This window comes from Callorhinus ursinus, unplaced genomic scaffold (assembly GCF_003265705.2).
Source record: "Callorhinus ursinus isolate GAN/ISIS: 27379988/994484 unplaced genomic scaffold, GSC_fseal_2.0 scaffold59, whole genome shotgun sequence".
Classification (NCBI taxonomy): Eukaryota; Metazoa; Chordata; class Mammalia; order Carnivora; family Otariidae; genus Callorhinus; species Callorhinus ursinus.
The window spans coordinates 4406024-4424313 of NW_027397121.1; the positions used below are offsets into that span (position 1 = coordinate 4406024).

Genomic DNA, 18290 nt, shown 5'->3' on the forward strand with positions numbered 1-18290 from the left:
TATGTCAATTAGTCTTCAATAAATATACATAAATTAAAAAAATTAAGATTTATTTTCTAGTAGACAGAGAGGAGCTCTGAGGAATTGTAAAAATGAAAGACTTACAGGCAGAAAGGAGGAGGAACAAGGAAGTTATTACTAGGCAAAAAAACAGGTTGGTTGTTGCAAAGTTACTTTCCTTTAGTGGGTTTCAGGGGGTCTGTTAGGCAGATTACCTCACTAGTGCTGATCCGTGATTCCTGATTGACTGGTTTAAGATTCCATTCCTGAGAGAGCCAAACCTGTAATTAAGTCTCCATTTGGTGATGTGGAACTTAGCATAAGCAATTCCATTTTGGGCCTGTTGTCTTGTTTTTTACAAGTAGGCAGATAGTAGCTCTAATTCTCCTAGCAGCCTGACAAGACAGGGTTTGTTAGTCCCATGTTACAGATATAGAAATCAAGGCTCAAAGAGATGAAGTTATTTTAGGTCACATTAGGTGAACTCCCTGGAACCATTTTAGCTTTGAAATTCTAAGATTACTAAAAAACTCCCACCCCTTGGGTTTCATGTTTCTGTTTTAGAAATTTCATTGTTTGGGATTCAGTCATAAAATGCCAAATGTGGAGAGGGCCTTAGAAATCATCAGTGTCAGGTTTTTCAATTGTTAAGAAGGAAACTAAGGTCCAAAGAGGATGAGTGATCAGCCCATGGTTGTAATTTATTTTCCCTTCTGAGTTTGCCTGTAATGCTCATTGTAACCTGATGCTACCTGGGTAGAAATATATATAGGGAGGGGCGCCTGGGTGGCTCAGTCATTAAGCGTCTGCCTTCAGCTCAGGTCATGATCCCAGGGTTCTGGGATCGAGCCCTGCATCGGGCTCCCTGCTCCACGGGAAGCCTGCTTCTCCCTCTCCCACTTCCCCTGCTTGTGTTCCTTCTCTCGCTCTGTCTCTCTCTGTCAAATAAATAAAATCTTTAAAAAAAAAAAAAGAAATATATATAGGGACATGTGTCAGGAGGTGGAATTTGGCCTGGGCTCCAAAAGCTTCTTAAAGATGACCTTGGTTATGTGTGTAAATATTGTCTGTCCAAATAAGCAGAATTTCCAGGACCTGAAGGTCACTGGAGGACAGTCCTTTTTGTTGGAGAGGTATGAATTGAGGTAGTGGAGCTTTCATCTAGGATCACGGACCATGGAAAAGTCAAGAAAGAATCACACATATTTAAAAAGCAACTTAATTTAGCTGTTAATGTGTCATTAGAATAATCCTTAAAAAATTAAGCACAAGTATAGATCTATTTTTACATTTAAAAATTAACACTAAAAACAGGATACATTTCTGTAAATAATGAACTTTCAATAAACATTATAAGTATTTATTATCGATAGCTAAGAGGTAGAATTCCCATGGAAGGAGGAGAGAAGAAAGAACGTGGGAGGCAATACTAAATTAAAGAGAAAAAAAGGGAAGAATAAAAGAAAAGGAGAGAAACATGGGAAGAAAACTTAGAGCTAGAGAGAAGGGAAAGAAGAGAGAATGACTAAGAACAATTAGGGAAGGAGGTGCCTGGGAGGCTCCGTCAGTGAAGCATCTGATTCTTGATTTCGGCTCAGGTCATAATCTCAGGGTTGTGAGATCTGAGCCCTGAGTGCTCTGTGCTCAGCCAGGGAGTCCGCTTGTGGATTCTCTCTCCCTCTGCCCCTCCCCGACCCCGCTAGTGCATGCATGCTCTTTCTCTCTCAAAAAAAAAAAAAAAATTATAAAATGCTGGGACAATATAGAGAATAAATTATTTAAAAAAATAGGGAAGGAGAAGGAGGAGTCAGAGAGGGAGAGAGAAACTGGAAGTGGAGAAAATGAGGAAGCTTGTCTTCGAAGGGAGAGAAAGACAAGGACAAAGACTCGCCCAGGAGAGGTGAGTTAAGAGGGTTCCTTTTTTCATCAACAAATGTTTATTGCCTACTGTGTGCACTCTAATAAATTCATGTCCTAGGAGAAATATAAATATGTGTTACTCTGCTGCAAGGAGAGTTAATGATTTTATTTCTTTAGTAACCTTTCCATCTTCTGAGTATGAAAAGTAATTTATGCTCATTTAGAAAATTTGGAAAATAGGGAGAATAAAGAATCTCTAATTCCCTTTCTTTGGGAAAAGGGAGGGGGAAGAATCCCTAATTCTAACCTATTGACATTTTGCTGGCTTCTGTTTTGCATTCTTTCTGGTGCTCAGTTTGAGGGGCAAGCAGCTACCCAGGGAAAGCTCTTCTGGAGATGGCAAGAAGTACAAAAGGGCAAACAGAGACACACACTAGGCCCCTTCAGGTCCAGGTTGGAGCTAGCACACTGTCATTACCGTCCCAGCCTCATGGAGCTATTGATATAGATCTAATTTTATATCATATAAAAAGTAGAACTTCCTAAGTATAACATAAATTTATATTTGTACTTTTACCTCTTCTGGGTTAATGTAAGGGACTTAGAACACTTTGAAAGTCGCTTTTTATTTTTTATTGATTCATTGATTTTTATTTTTTAAAAGATTTCATTTATTTATTTGTCAGAGAGCAAGAGAGCACAAGCAGGGAGAGCGGCAGGCAGAGGGAGAGGGAGAAGCAGACTCCCCGCTGAGCAGAGAGCCCGATGTGGGGCTCGATCCCAGGACCCTGGGATCATGACCTGAGCCAAAGTCAGATATTTAACTAACTGAGCCACCCAGGCATCCCTGAAAGTTACTTTTTAAAAAACAACTCTGTTGTCAGATCTTGTCTTCTCTCCTGGAATGACATGTATGGTTAATAGGAACTATGTACAAATCCAATTTTTGAAAAAATCTATATAATACCCTTCTCATAGAGGAGAATGAAAGGAAAGTAATTTACAATAGGAGTTACCATAAAATAATATGTATTTCAGTACATTACTCAGGCATAATACAAGAGAAGGCTCAATTAAGTAGTCATTTGGTTGTACCTATACATAGAATCACTGGGAATGTGACAGCCACAAATACAGTCTGATAAGGTATGTTAAATTAGGAACTCGATTACCATGTGTGGTGTTGTAGTCTATGATTTGGTATTCTGATATAGTAAACAAATTTTGGTAAAGTTCAGAAAAACAACAATTAAAGTATGTTTCTCTTGATTTCTCTGAATTTATGCTATAATGCATTCTTAGAAAATCAAGTGTATATAAAACCCATGCAAAAGATCTTGGATTTATATGTGAAACAGACTTAAGTTCTAAGTATGGAGAATAATCCATAATTATACATGGATTTTTTTAACCTACATGAATATCCAGAGGAGCAGTACAAATATAGCATATAGGTTGTAGGACAATTTTTTTGTGGGTAGGATCTTGGCAGGCATTGGAGTAGGTCTATGGTACCTGACTGAACCTGTTAAATCTGAATATAACCCCCTGTTAATACCACTATACAAATATGTGACAACAATTTCAACAACACCCTGTAGGGACTGGTACTGCCCACAGTGGAATCCACTTATATATCCTGTACCATAAAAGTTTTGCTCACAATTGTAACCTAGCACAGTGCCTGGCACATAGTAGGAGTTTAATAAATATTTCCTTAGTGATTGAACATAAGGGTGTTCTTTTCACTTACACAGCGTTTTTCATCTTTTCTAGGATAATGACTCACAAATTCAAATTTCCAGCCCTGATATCTCTTCTGAACTCCAAATTTGTCTTGGCAAATGCTCACTTAACATCTTTACTTGAATGATTTTCAGAGACAGCGTTCAATATATCCAATTTAGCATTTCCTGTCACCAACACCCCTCTCCCAAATAAAACCTACCACCAAACAAAGCAAAATATTAATTCTATGCTGGAATTCTCTGGTTTAGTAATGCCACCATAATCCACTTATTTGCTCAACAAAAACTTGGGCATCTCCCTATCATCTTGTTTTCTAAATTTTTTTTTTTTTAAGATTTTATTTATTTGACAGAGAGAGGCACAGCGAGAGAGGGAACACAAGCAGGGGAAGTGGGAGAGGGAGAAGCAGGCTTCCCGCAGAGCAGGGAGCCCGATGCAGGGCTCGAGCCCAGGACCCTGGGATCATGACCTGAGCCGAAGGCAGACACTTAACGATTGAGCCCCCCAGGCGTCCCTCTAAATTTTTTTAAAAGAGTTTATTTATTTGAGAGAGAGTACAGAGGGAGAGTGAGAGGGAGAAGCAGACCCCCCCGCTGAGCAGAGAGCCTACTGCAGGGATCGATCCCAGGACCCTGAGATCATGACCTGAGCTGAAGGCAGAAGCTTAACTGACTGAGCCACCCAGGCACCCCTCATCCTGTTTTCTAATCAATCAATTCTACTTCTTCAGTCTACTTCTCTCCATTTCCACTGTTAACCACCCTAGCGGATTACTGAAATATAGTCATCTCTTGCCTGCTTGCAAATCCCCTCCATTCAGTAGCCAGAGTGGTCTTTTAAAACAGAAATCTGATCCTGTCATTCCCTTATTTAAATACCTCAAATAGCGTCTCACTTCTTTTATTTTTTTTTATTTTTTATTTTTTTCGAGAGAGAGTGTGAGCAGGGGAGGGGCAGGGAAAGAGGGATAGAGAATCTCAAGCAGGTTCCATGTCCAGCGTGGAGCCATACACGGGGCTCAATCTCATGACCCTGAGATTATGACCTGAGCCAAAATCAAGAGTTGGAAGCTTAATGGACTGAGCCACCCAGGTGCCCCATCTCACTTCTTTTAAGATAAAATCTAAAACCCTTAGTCGGGCATATAAGGCCCTGCATGATTTGGCTCCTGCCTCTATATCTTTCCTTTTAGGGGCTACTTACCCATTATTCTTCAATCACACTGGCTTTCTTTTGCTTTGCTTCTTTTTTTTTTAAATTATTTTTTATTTTTTAAAACTAATCCAGGCACATAATTTAGAAACCAGTCACTGCTAAATAATTTATTACAGGGGCACCTGGGTGGCTCAGTCGTTAGGCGTCTACCTTCGGCTCAGGTCATGATCCCAGGGTCCTGGGATTGGCCCCACATGGGGCTCCCTGCTCAGTGGGAGGCCTGCTTCTCTCTCTCCCTCTCCCACTCCCACTCCCCCTGCTTGTGTTTCCTCTCTTGCTGTGTGTCTCTCAAATTATCATATAATTTGATGATATTATATATCAAATAAATAAAATCTTAAAAAAATAATTTATTACAAAAATCTTTTTCCTCCCCCTAAATCCCTGCTTTCATCACTATTAGTTTACTTCTTTCTTTTGATGAGCCCTTCCCTTCTCTGTGTTTTTCTCTCTTCCACCCCTGCAGTTCCTATTATTTAGATATTGTGCTTTCTAGATCCTCTAGTCTTACCTTTTTCTTCTTTTGTCAATATGTTTGACTTTTAATAACTTCAAAGATGGTTTTCAACCACATAAAAATACTATTCAGAAATTAATCTCCCTAAACTGTTAAGAATAAAAAGAAAATTATATTTCAGCTGATACATTTTATTACTGTAGTTAAAAGTCTAGCAAATTTTAGCAGTTGATTGAATAGAGGCTATTGCCGCTTAACTAAATATAAATCTTTTCAAATCACAAACATTTAAAATATTTTGATTCTTTTTTACATACCTTAATTGTCTGACTGACAAGCCTTTCCAAGTACTTGTGCATTTATTGTAAGCCTAATAAATTTATAAATATGAGTGATTGTTAGTTCTGTTATATGCCAAATTCTCTTGGATATCCCAAATATAGGTTTGATTTCACTTGACCTTTATACACCCAAACTGTTCCACTAAAACTAAGGAGGATTTCAGTTATATCATTGACTAATTTTCAATCTGATTAGGACTTATGATAGCTGCCTCACTTTAAAAAAAAATATTTATTTATTTATTTATTTGGCACAGAGAGAGATAGCGAGACAGGGAACACAAGCAGGGGGAGTGGGAGAGGGAGAAGCAGGCCTCCTGCTGAGCAGGGAGCCCAATGTGGGGCTCCATCCCAGGACCCTGGGATCATGACCTGAACTAAAGACAGACACTTAATGACTAAGCCACCCAGGTGCCCCAATAGCTACCTCATTTGACTGGATTCAGCCAATGTATTGACTTCTTCATTCTATTTTGAACTATTTTCAAAAGAGGCCACAACTGAAGGGAAACAAAAGCAAAAATGAACTATTGGGACTTCATTAAGATAAAAAGCTTTTGCACAGCAAAGGAAACAGTCAACAAAACTAAAAGGAAACCTAAAGAATTGGAGAAGATATTGCAAATGACATATCAGATAAAGGGCTAGTATCGAAAATCTATAAAGAACTTATCAAATTCAACACCTGAAAAACAAAAAATCCAGTCAAGAAATGGGCAGAAGACATGAACAGGCATTTCTCCAAAGAAGACATACAAATAGCTAACAGACACATGAAGAAATGCTCAAAATCACTCTGCATCAGGGAAATACAAATCAAAAACCTCAATGAAATACCACCTCACACCAGTCAGAGTGGCTAAAATTAACAAGTCAGGAAAGAACAGATGTTGGCAAGGATGCAGAGAAAGGGGAACCCTCCTACACTGTTGATGGAAATGCAAGCTGGTACAGCCACTCTGGAAAACAGTATGGAAGTTCCTCAGAAAGTTAAAAATAGAACTACTTTATGACCCAGCAATTGCATTACTAGGTATTTATCCAAAGGATACAACATAGTGATTCGAAGGGGCACATGCAACCCGATGTTTATAGCAGCAATGTCCACAATAGCCAAAGGCTGGAAAGAGCCCAGATGTCCATCGACAGATGAATGGATAAAGATGATGTGGTCTAGGTATACAAAGGAATATTACTCAGCCATCAAAAGGAATGAAATCTTGCCATTTGCAATGATGTGGATGGAACTAGAGGGTATTATGCTAAGCATAATAAATCAGACAAAGACAAATACCATATGATTTTAAGAAACAAAACAGATGAACATAGGGGAAGGGAAGGAAAAATCAAATAAGACGAAAACAGGGTGGCAAACCATAAGAGGAAACAAACTGAGGGTTGATGGAAGGGAGGTGGGTAGGGGGATGGGGTAACTGGGTGATGGGCATTAAGGAGGTCACTTGATGTAATGAGCACTGGGTGTTATATGCAACTGATGGATCACTACCTTCTACTCCTGAGACGACTAATACACTATGTTAACTAAATTGAATTTAAATAAAACATTTAAAAAAATATGTTGTGCAGTAAAAAAACACACTCACACAACAATAACAAAAGAGGCCACAATTCTTACAGAATTAACAGAAAGGTCTATAAAATTTTAGATCACTCTCATGACTTTATCCCTAAGTTTTTATTATGAAAAATTTCAAACATAAAGAAAAATCGAGGATATGGTAAATTCAACATGGATATAGCTGCTACTTAGATGCAACAGTAATCAGCATTTTGACATATGTACTTTATAACAATTATGAAAAATTTCAAAGTTGAGAGAATAGTATGATCAACACCAGTATATCCACTATTTAAACAATTGTCAACATTTCCCCATATTTGCTTTATTTATTTAACTATTTTGCTGACCTATTTGAAAGTGGTAGATAACATATTACACCCCCAAATATTTTAAAAATGCAACTCCTAAAAATAAGGACAATCCCTGTATGCCTGTAATAGCATTATTGTGTCCAGGAAAAGTAACAATAATTCCTCAATACCATTTTTTTATAGCAGTTTTTCTTTCCTTTTTTTTTTTAAAGCCAGGATCCAAAGTTCACATATTGCATTTGGTTGTTTTATTTCTTTAGCCTTTTTAAATCTAGAGCAATGCCCTTCATCTGCCTACCATTTTATCTCCTTATAAGACTAATTTTTTAAAAAAAATCAGCCAGTTATTTTTGTAGAATGTCCTCGTGACTTTTTCTGACTTGTATCAATTTCCAAGGTCATTCTATTTCAGAGGACTTCTTTGTCTTTATCTTTCAATATATAATTTTTTACTGAATTTTAATGAATTTTAGTATTTGTAATTTTCAACTGCTCTTCCTTGCTCTTAGACTATTTCTTCTTTTAGCATCCTGTTCTTGTTTCATGGATACAATAATTTTCTGATGATACTATAATTTCTTTGAAGTACTTTTTTAAAGATTTTATTTATTTGTCAGAGAGAGAGTGCACAAGCAGTGGGGAATGGCAGACAGAGGGAGAAGCAGGCTCCTGGCTGAGCAAGGAGCCTGATGTGGGGCTTGATCCCAGGACCCTGGGATCATGACCTGAGGAGAAGGCAAATGCTTAGCTTAACCGACTGAGCCACCCACGTGTCTTTCTTTGAAGTATTTTTGTGCTCCCTGAATTGTCTCTGTTTTTTGTGATTCCTTTTCTCTCCCTGATTCCTACATGTTGGAGGTTTTTTACTTTTTCATGTTAAAGTTTTCCCTCTGGTATCTGGTGATTTTTATCCGTTCAGATTTTAAGAGTGAAGTCCTAAAAGCTGAGCAGAGGCCCTGAGTGTGTGTTTGAGTCTTGTTAATTGAAAGCTTTTCCTTTGGGGACCCCCAAATGTCAGTATCTGTGGCTCTTTTTTCTGGCATGGTTCATTTCTTCCTGAGAAGTGCCCTTTATTCTTTGCTAAAAGTAGAACTTGGTGGCAAAGTTCTGTGTCTGAGCAGAAGCAGCAGAAAAAGCCTCATTTTTGGTTTCAGACTTAATTCCTCTTTTTTCAGTCAGATATCTTACTCTCACTCTGATCTATGCCTCATGTTGCCACATCTAGAACTCCTTTGGTTTGCTTTCTCCAGAGGTGACATTTTCTGTTTCCTGTAGAGGTAAAAGCAGTAGCCTGATTATGTCAGGTGGAGTGGGGACGTGGGGATCTGTCCACTTATTAAACAGATTTTCAAACAAATCTCCGTTTTCAGCATTACACTCCTCCCACCTCCACTCTAACTTCCCTCTGCACTTTACCTACTTCTAGTTCGTGAGTCTTTCCAGGGCTCCTCAGGGTGACCTGCCTTGCTTCTCCTTCTTTAACCACTTAGGCTTGACTTTCCTTGAGGCTGCTAAGTCCTTCACCACCCTCAATCCATTTTCAATTTTCATGTGTTGTGGTTTGGGGTGACTACCAGTTCAAATACCAGTTCAATAAACATGAAATCTGTATTTTTCTTTTTCCTCCTTGTTATTTTTGAGAGAACTGGTATGGGGAAGATCTCAGCTATCTTGAATTGAAAAGTCTCCACTGTTTTTGTTTTTAGTTTTTCAAGTGCCTTGAAGTCTTTACTGCCTTTGGGCTTTTGCACGTGGTGTTCTAGCTCCCTGAGACATTCTTTTCCCTTCCTTCCTATTCCCTCTTGGCCAATTCCAAGTCATCTTTTAGGTCCCCTCTTAAACATCATTCCTAGATGAGTCCCGTCTGACCACCCAGACTAGGTTAGGCTCACTCCCTATAATATATTCTCATAACACCTACCATGATTCTAATGAAGTATATGTGTCTGCCTCCCCTGCTAGAAGGGGGCCATTTCTGTCTTGCTGACTGCTATATCCCCAGTGTGTAGTGCAATGCCTAGTTTAGTAGGGGATATATATAAAATATATAAAATTTTATTTTTTGTATTTTGTATTTATATTTAATATCTATTTTTTTTACGATTTTTTTTTTAATTTGCCAGAGAGAGAGAGAGAGAGCATGAGCAGGGGGAGCAGCAGGCAGAGGGGGAAGCAGGCTCCCCGCCGAGCAGGAAGCCTGATGTGGGGCTCGATCCCAGTTCCCTGAGATCATGACCTGAGCCGAAGGCAGACGCTTAACTGAGCCACCCAGGCACCCCTAAATATGTATTTTTCATTGTTGATCAACATATATTACTCATTATAAAGATTTGTAGTTAGGGGCACCAGGCTGGCTCAGTCTGTAGAGCATGTGACTCTTGATTTTGATTTTACTTACTTTGATTTTGATTTTGGAGTTTTGAGTTCAGTCAAGCTCCATGTTGAATATAGAGATTACTTAAAAAAAAGTAGTTGGATTTACAGTTGCTACCACCAATAAGTAGTTATTTAGAGTTTCACGATCTTAGTTATTATGATTGTCTAGTTATTATTATAGAAACACTATCAAATGAACTCTTGTCCATCTCTAAACTTAATTTACATGAACACTTTTAAAATTATAATGTACTGATAGTAATATGCACTCAGATCAGCATAGTGTATAAATTTTCTATTTCTGCTGCTATAAATTACCAGAGACTGAGTGACAAAAACAACACAAATTTATTATCTTACAGTTCTGGAGGTCTGAAGTCTAAAACGGGTTGGTAAAGGGCGCCTGGGTGGCTCAGTTGGTTGTGACTGCCTTTGGCTCAGGTCATGATCCTGGAGTCCCGGGATCGAGTCCCGCATCGGGCTCCCTGCTCAGCGAGGAGCCTGCTTCTCCCTCTGACCCTCCCCCGTCTCATGTACTCTCTCTCTCTCTCTCTCTCTCTCATTCTCACTCTCTCAAAATAAATAAATAAATCTTTTAAAAAAATGAAATAAAATGGGTTGGTAAGGCTGCCTTCCTTCTGGAGGCTTGAGGAGAGAATCCGTTTCCTTGCTTCCAGTTGTTTTTACCTTCCAGAGGCTGTATTTCTTGGTTCATAGAATCTTTCTCATGTCACTCTGACCTCTGCTTCCACTGTCATACCTCCTTTGCTGACTCTGACCTTTCTGCCTCCTCTTATAAAGACCCATATGATTAAGTTGTGCCCAGATAACTCAGGATGATTAGAAATTTCTCAATAGCTTTAACTTGACCACATCAGCAAAACGCATTTTGCTACATAAGGTAAAATATCCCCAGGTTCTGGGGGTTAGGATGTGAATATCTGAACTGTTATTCAGCCTACCACACATAGACAGCAAAATGTAAATCCACACATGAATTAGTTTCTTCAAGAAATGATAAAAACTTCACTCATATATACTTTAAACTTTGTATCAGAACAACTTCCAAAGTAGATAACATAATTTATTAGGTGAAAAATATTATAAATATATATATTGAAATAATAATACAATAAGCCAATGATTATTAAATAGACAACATACATCATCAGCTCAGTAGCTGCCTCACTTCCATGTGCATATCCATTATCATGCTTTCATGAATCCTGGGATTTGCTGGTGTTTTCAGGTAGGCACACCATTTCCTAAAGGCAATTATCTAATTATACAAACAACTATGTAAAAGAGCATAGTGCTTTCCTTACATATATTTAAAAATAAATTTTAGATGGAAAACTATTAGCATTGATTATTTTTCAATAAATACCTCTTAACATCCTGCAGAATTGTTTGGGAAAAATTATAATAAAGACCTATTTTGGGGGCCGCCTGGGTGGCTCAGTCGGTTAAGTGTATGCTTTTGGCTCAGGTCATGATCCCAGGGTCCAGGATCGAGCCCCCACATTGGGCTCCCTGCTCCGAGGGGAGTCGGTTTCTCCCTCTCCCTCTGCCTGTTGCTGCCCCTGCTTGTGCTCTCTCTCTGTCAAATAAATAAATAAAAAATCTTTAAAAAAAGCACACCAATTTGGGGAAAACCAATTCCAACATTCTCGGTTGTTTATTTTGAAAGACCATGGTTAGATATTTTATTCTCAGTTATCTAGCAATGTCATGTGAATACATAGTACAAAGTGACAATTTCAAAATGGGCTGATGGGTAAGACTATCAGCTGGCTTTTTCAGATAAGAACCTCACTCTGGGTGTGGCTGGGTGGCTCAGTTGGTTAAGCATCTGCCTTCAGCTCAGGTTGTGATCCCAGAGTCCTGGGATCGAGGCCCATTTTGGGCTCTCTGCTAGGCAGGGAGCCTGCTTCTCCCTCTCCCACTGCCCCTCCTGCCCCATGCTCTCTATTTTTCTCAAATAAAAAAATAAAATCTTTAAAAAAAAGAACCTCACTCTGTAACTGTATCTCAACTGTCGACTTTGACAAATTTAGTAATGTAATAATTCTATTCAGGGCCAGTTTGGCTGTGATGCATTAGCTGGAGAGCGTGTCCTTTTTCCAAAGGAAAGTTTACTTGAGAAATCAAATTAGGATCAGAAGGTTGTCTGATGCATATAGTTAAAATGCCAAGCTGTTAAGATAGGTGAAGGGGATTAAGAAGCACAAACTTTCAGTTATAAAATAAAGAAGTCACAGGGATTAAAAAAAAAAGAACTGTCAAGCTGCCCAAGGTGCCAAAAATGCCCAGACACCCACAACCCTTCAACCCACAGCACCCTCTTCCCTAATCTGGCCCAGATTATAAAAATCAAAATATTCAAGTAGTATTCTGCTCTAGAAAATGTAGTGACTTTGAAAAATAATGAGTCAGAATTCTACTTGCTAATTCCCACCCCCTCTTGGTTTGCATAGCTCAGATAACTGCTTATTGCTTTTCTCTCAGTCATTTCTTTTTAGTTCTTGGCTTCTTTGTCTAAAGCTGCAATGCAGCCACTAGCCACATGTAGCTACTGAGCACCGGAAATGTGGCTAGTCCAAACTGAGATGTATTGTTAAGTGTAAAATACATACTGGATTTTGAAGACGTACATTAACAAGAATCTAAGATATTTCATTAATAATTTTTTATATTGATTACCTGTTGGAATATTTGGATTTCTTTTGGGATATGTTTGGGTAAATAAAACATCATTAAAATTAATTTTACATGTTTCTTTTTACTTGTTTAGTGTAGCTGCTAGAAACCTTAAAATTACATATGTGATTCACATATTTTTATTGGATAGCATTGATCTAAGGCTCCTGAAGTCCTCTCCTGTTACTTTCTTTAGTTGTTCTTTATTGTCTCTGACTTCTAACCATTCCTTCCCTTTCCATTAACTGCTTAGATTTAGAAGGTAAACTAGAAAGTGAAACTGTGGCCAACCTTTAAGTCAAGAGAATTAAGTGCATGGGTAAACAACGAAAGTCTTAGTTCAATTCTTCAATGTATTGGTTTGGTGCTGCAGTATTAGAAAAAAGGGGTGGGGGTGGGAGAATAGTCTTCATTAGAGTCTGTAGAGACGGACTATATGTATATGGAGAATTAAAGAGAGAATACAAAATCATATACACGCAAGGAAGTAGGACAAAAATTATTTCATACTCAACCGTCCCCATCTCTAGGTTTTTAATCCATTTTCTTTTGGCTATGCTAATTCTTTTGTGTTTTTCTATGCATACTTATTTAGACTGCTCTCTTAGTAGAATGCGGCTATTGAAAAGATGAAGAAAAACTGCCTGGAGATGAGGATGTGGGGTGGTGTTGCAGATCTAAAGACCAACAATATGGAAAGATGTTTATCTAAGTTGAAAAAGAACTTAATTACCCTGTTCCATTTTCCACTCAAAACCATAACCTTTAGATATATAGAATAAAGGCTTGCTTGTATTGTTAGAACACCAATATTCATCAAACATACTGAATATATACTGATGGGGAAATTCTCTGAAGATATATTTTTCAACAGGGAAAAAACATGAAGAAAAAACATGATACCATTGTTTGTGAACCTAAAGAACTTCTGAATCCCTCTCCCAAAGTAACAAATTGTTGCAAATCCCTGTGGGTGAAATACAGTTTTCAGAGGGAGTACATGACCCGACTTGTCAGCTCCCAGCCAGTTTCAGCCATGTCAAGGAACCCAGGTAAGATATTATTTGTGTTAAGCTAGGATAAATATTCTACTTAGCATGTATTTTTCTTGGTATCGAGGACATAAAATTGGGCCTTAAATAGATTATTTAAACATTAACTGTAGGAAGATAGTGGTAAACCTATTCATCAATGTTCTGAGGTGGTAAAAATCTAAAACTGACTTTGCCTCATAAATCTCTTAGTGTCTGTTAGCTCATGAAGATGGTCTCAGATTAACTAAAATAGATCAAATTTGTCTTTTAATACAGATTTGTCTTTGACTTGACCTGACAATGTCTATTGTTAAGTAGAGAAAATTCAGTTTAGGTTCCTCTTTGATTTTGCCAATATGGGAAAGAACAAGAAGGAAATACAAACTTGAATTTTTGTTTTGCAAAAATTGCATGATTCCTAAATGCCCCTGAATGTTGGGGGAATATTTTTTTTTTTAAAGATTTTATTTATTTATTTGAGAGAGAATGAGAGCATGAGAGGGAAGAGGGTCAGAGGGAGAAGCAGACTCCCTGCCGAGCAGGGAGCCCGACATGGGACTCAATCCTGAGACTCCAGGATCATGACCTGAGCTGAAGGCAGTCGCTTAACCAACAGAGCCACCCAGGCACCCTGGAATGTTGGAAAATTAAAGCCTCGTGTTTTGAAGGGCATTAGGGTATTGGGGTTAAAGGAGTTAAATTTATGGGGGTTTAGACTTTTAGGTTAAGAATATGCTAGATACCTGAAAGGAATAATTAAAGCTAATCTCAGACTGTTCTCCAGTTTTAAAAGAATTACGTGCCACTGAGAAAGTGGAAATTTCAGGCATCCTGACGGTCTCTCTTGCCACATATCAAATAAGATATCTGTTTTCCAGAAATAACTGAATTGACTAAAATACTGAATTTTGATCTGTGCAGGTGTCAACAATGATTTCTCAAAGCCTGAGACTTTTGTCACCTATGAATACCTCCTAGCACATATATTTTGTTTTTTAAAGAGTTTATTTATTTGGGAGAGAGAATGAGAGAGAGAGAGCACATGAGAGGAGGGAGGGTCCGAGGGAGAAGTAGACTCCCTGCCGAGCAGGGAGCCCGATACGGGACCTGATCCTGGGACTCCAGGACCATGACCTGAGCCGAGATGTGATCCGTACACCATAAAGTTCAACCTTTTAAAGGGCAAAATCCAAAGGTTTTTAGCGTATTCATAAAGTCGTGCGATCGTTATCACTATTCTGGAACTTCTGTTTTATTGTAAACTTTTTCCAGTTTGTTTCCACACTCAGCTATTACCATTTGAGCCTCACAGAGTCCTCCTCAAGCACCTTCTGAGGTGCCCTGTGGGCGGTTGCCACATTTAAACCAAATTACAGTTTCACTTCAAAAGCAGAAGCGGGGTGAAGAATAAAGCTCCTACGTTTGAGTTATAGAGTAACAGCCAACAACCTAATTTACGCTTGTTTTCCCGCCTAGAACTCTGGTTTTACTCTGTATGTAAAATCTTACTTGTGACGGGTATTTCAGTCTGGTGGGCCACCGGCGTGCGTTCAGGGACCGCCAAACAATTAGAAACAAGGGATCCGTCAGCGGGAGGTGGTAGCAGACACCAGCCTCCTACCGCCCTCCCATTCTTTCCCCGGCCCAGGAGGGAGCGGCGCGTTTCTCCCCTCATATTTTAGGGCATTTACAGGTGTGCAGACTGAAGGGGGCCGTGCGAGAGGGCCCTGGAGGTGTCAGGACGGCGTCAGGAACGCCAAGCCGCAGGGTAACGGGAGGCGCCGAGCACTGGATTGGGGTGCCGGGTCCCCCGAGCTAGGAGCGAGCCAGGCGCGTCACCGCCCGCGCGGGAGACCGCTTCTGGCCGCCGGGAGCGCCGGGCGCGCCCCTCCCGGGCCACAGCGGGCCCACGTGACCTCTGCCGCCAAAACCGCGGGGCGGAGCGCGCGCCTTCCCGCCGGAGAGCCGGCGGCTGCGGCACAGCGGCTTGCAGGGCCCGCGAAGGTCGCGGGAGGTCGCTCGGAGGACCTGCGGATGCTCTCTGGCTGGGAACCTTAAAGAAAAAAAGGAAGGGGGGGAAAAAAAAGGTACGCCTGGGGGGCTCAGTCGATGAAGCGTCTGCTTTCAGCTCAGGTCATGATCCCAGGGTCCTGGAATCGAGTCCCACATGGGGCTCCCCGCTCAGTGGGGAGCCTGCTTCTCCCTCTGCCCCTTCCCCTGCCTGTGTGTGCATGCTCTCTCTCTCTCTCTCTGACAAATAAATAAAATATTTTTAAAAAGAAGCCTGAAGTACTGCTCCACGTAAAACTCCTACTGAGGAAGCTGATTACTGAGAGGTCCCCTTGTTCCCTCTTTGGCTTTTGGATACAGATTGAAAATGGAAATCACCAGTCATTATTCAGTGACTCGCTGAAGCCAAAATGTGTCTCGGTTCCTTTGGGGAAATAGACACGTTTGAACGTATAACTCTGGAGAAAGAAAACAATTTTTGTAAGGGGAACTTGAAGCCGCCTTTTCTTAGAAAAGTTGAGGGGATGCGTAGGATTTTGGGAAGTCCAGAGAAACCATCCTGATGCGTTGTTTAAGGGAAATTAGAAACTCCTGGGAAAACAAAACTTAGTAAGAGCAAAAAGAGGGCTTTTCCACTTCTAGAAATGTAATAATTACTGGTAGGAAAGGGCAGAATTCCTTATATGTGTGTGTGTGTATATGTATGCTTGTAGGTGTATAAGTAGTTTAAATGGGGTATATTGATTGTAGAAGTAGAGAGTCCAGTTATTCAGCCTCTTTCTCCCTTTGAGAGTGCTTGGATGCTCATTTTTGCCTCTCTCTCTCTTTTCTTCTGAGTCTCATCAACTCTCCCCCTCTTCCTCTAGATGGACATATTTTTTACTCATTCAAAAAACAAAACAAAACAAAAACACAAGGGCCTACTAAATTCCAAACACTGTGCAAGATACTGGGGTGACAGTGGTGAGCAAAAACATTAACAGTCCCTTCTGACTGAAGCATACAGTCTGGTAAAGGAGGCAGATAGTAGTTGATTAAACATACTAATGTTAAACATAATGTGATAAGTGCTAAGAAGAGGTCCAGGTGCTATAATGGGGCTTTGACCTAGCAGGGAGGTTAGAGAAGACTTCCCTCAAGGTGTAACCCTGGACTGAGACCTGAAGGAGTTAATGACAGTGGGAGTTGCAGGCAGAGGGAGCCGATTTTTCAAGGGAGAGCTGATAGCCTCTCCTCTTCCAGTGACTGTCCATCTCACTCATTTCCACTATATATAAATTAATCTTGCCTCTAGTTATCAAAGACACTTCTTTTTTCTTTCAATTGTTAAGTTCTTAGGGAGTAACTCATAACTAATAATTATTGTTATCGACAATGTATGTACAATAGGTAAGTATGCAATACACACATCTAATATACATTATCATCTCTTGTTTTATATAATAAAAGCATGCAAAGATTTTTTTTAAAGATTCCATTTATTTGAGAGAGAAAGCGAGAGACAGAGCACAAGCAGAGGGGGAGGAGCAGAGGGAGAGGAAGCAGACTCCCGGATGAGCAGGGAGCCCACGATGGGGCTCAATTCCAGGACCCCGGGATCATGACCTGAGATGAAGGCAGGCGCTCAACTGACTGAGCCACCCAGGCGTCCCAAAACATTCAATGATTATAACAAAATTTAGAGTATGATGTATCTCAATAGAACTAAAAGCACTATAGGTATTCACAGTAGTGAGCGATCACATTATTTTGGAAGATTCAAAAAAGCCATATTGAGAAAGTAATTTTTGAGATGTGATTCAAAGGTAAAATTTGGTCAAACAGAGTAAGAAGGCTGGACAGAGAAGTCGAGATATATTCTAAGAGCCTTGAAAAGCACTCCAAAGAGTTTATAGAAACTAAATAGAAATGTTTTATTTCACTTTTAAGGACTTTCCTGAGGTATTTTTTTCTTTTCCAACGTTTACTTTGGAAAATTTAAAATCTACAAAAAAGTTGCACAAATAAGACTATGGTTAGTTATATACCCTTTGCACGAATTTACCATTTTTTGGTGGGGGGGGCACATTTGCTTTATCTTTTTATCTCTCTCTCTACATTCATATACACACATACTCACGAATGCAAGTACAGATGTTTTTCTTTGCTACAAAAGAAGTTGTAAGATAAAGCTGTAGATCTACTAACTTCATCTCTAAATAATTCTATCTCCAAATAATTTGTCTCCTAAGAACAAAGATTTTTCTGTATAACCACAATACAATATGACACTCATGAGATACATTTTTTTATTTTTATTTTTTAAAGATTTTATTTATTTATTTGACAGAGAAAGACACAGCGAAGGAGGGAACACAAGCAGGGGGAGTGGGAGAGGGAGAAGCAGGCTTCTCACGGAGCAGGGAGCCCGATGCGGAGCCCGATGCAGGGCTCGATCCCAGGACCCTGGGATCATGACCTGAGCTGAAGGCAGACGCTTAACGACTGAGCCACCCAGGCGCCCCTCAAAACTTAACTTAAAAAGTATCTCATGAGTGGGGCGCCTGGGATCCAGCCCCGCATTGGGCTCCCTGCTCCGCGGGAAGCCTGCTTCTCCCTCTCCCACTCCCTCTGCTTGTGTTCCCTCTCTCGCTGTGTCTCTCTGTCAAATAAATA

At 39.8% G+C, this 18290-nt stretch overlaps 1 protein-coding gene across 1 annotated transcript in view; it reads left to right on the forward strand.

Moving 5' to 3' along the window:
* Positions 1-18290, forward strand: part of PXT1 (peroxisomal testis enriched protein 1) — an 85617-nt gene that overhangs the window by 46620 nt on the left and 20707 nt on the right. Inside the window, exon 2 of the mRNA XM_025862496.2 lies at positions 13466-13643. Within this exon, the coding sequence (XP_025718281.1) occupies positions 13475-13643 (169 nt within the window). The 5' untranslated portion in view covers positions 13466-13474. The remainder of the gene's footprint in view (positions 1-13465; positions 13644-18290) is intronic.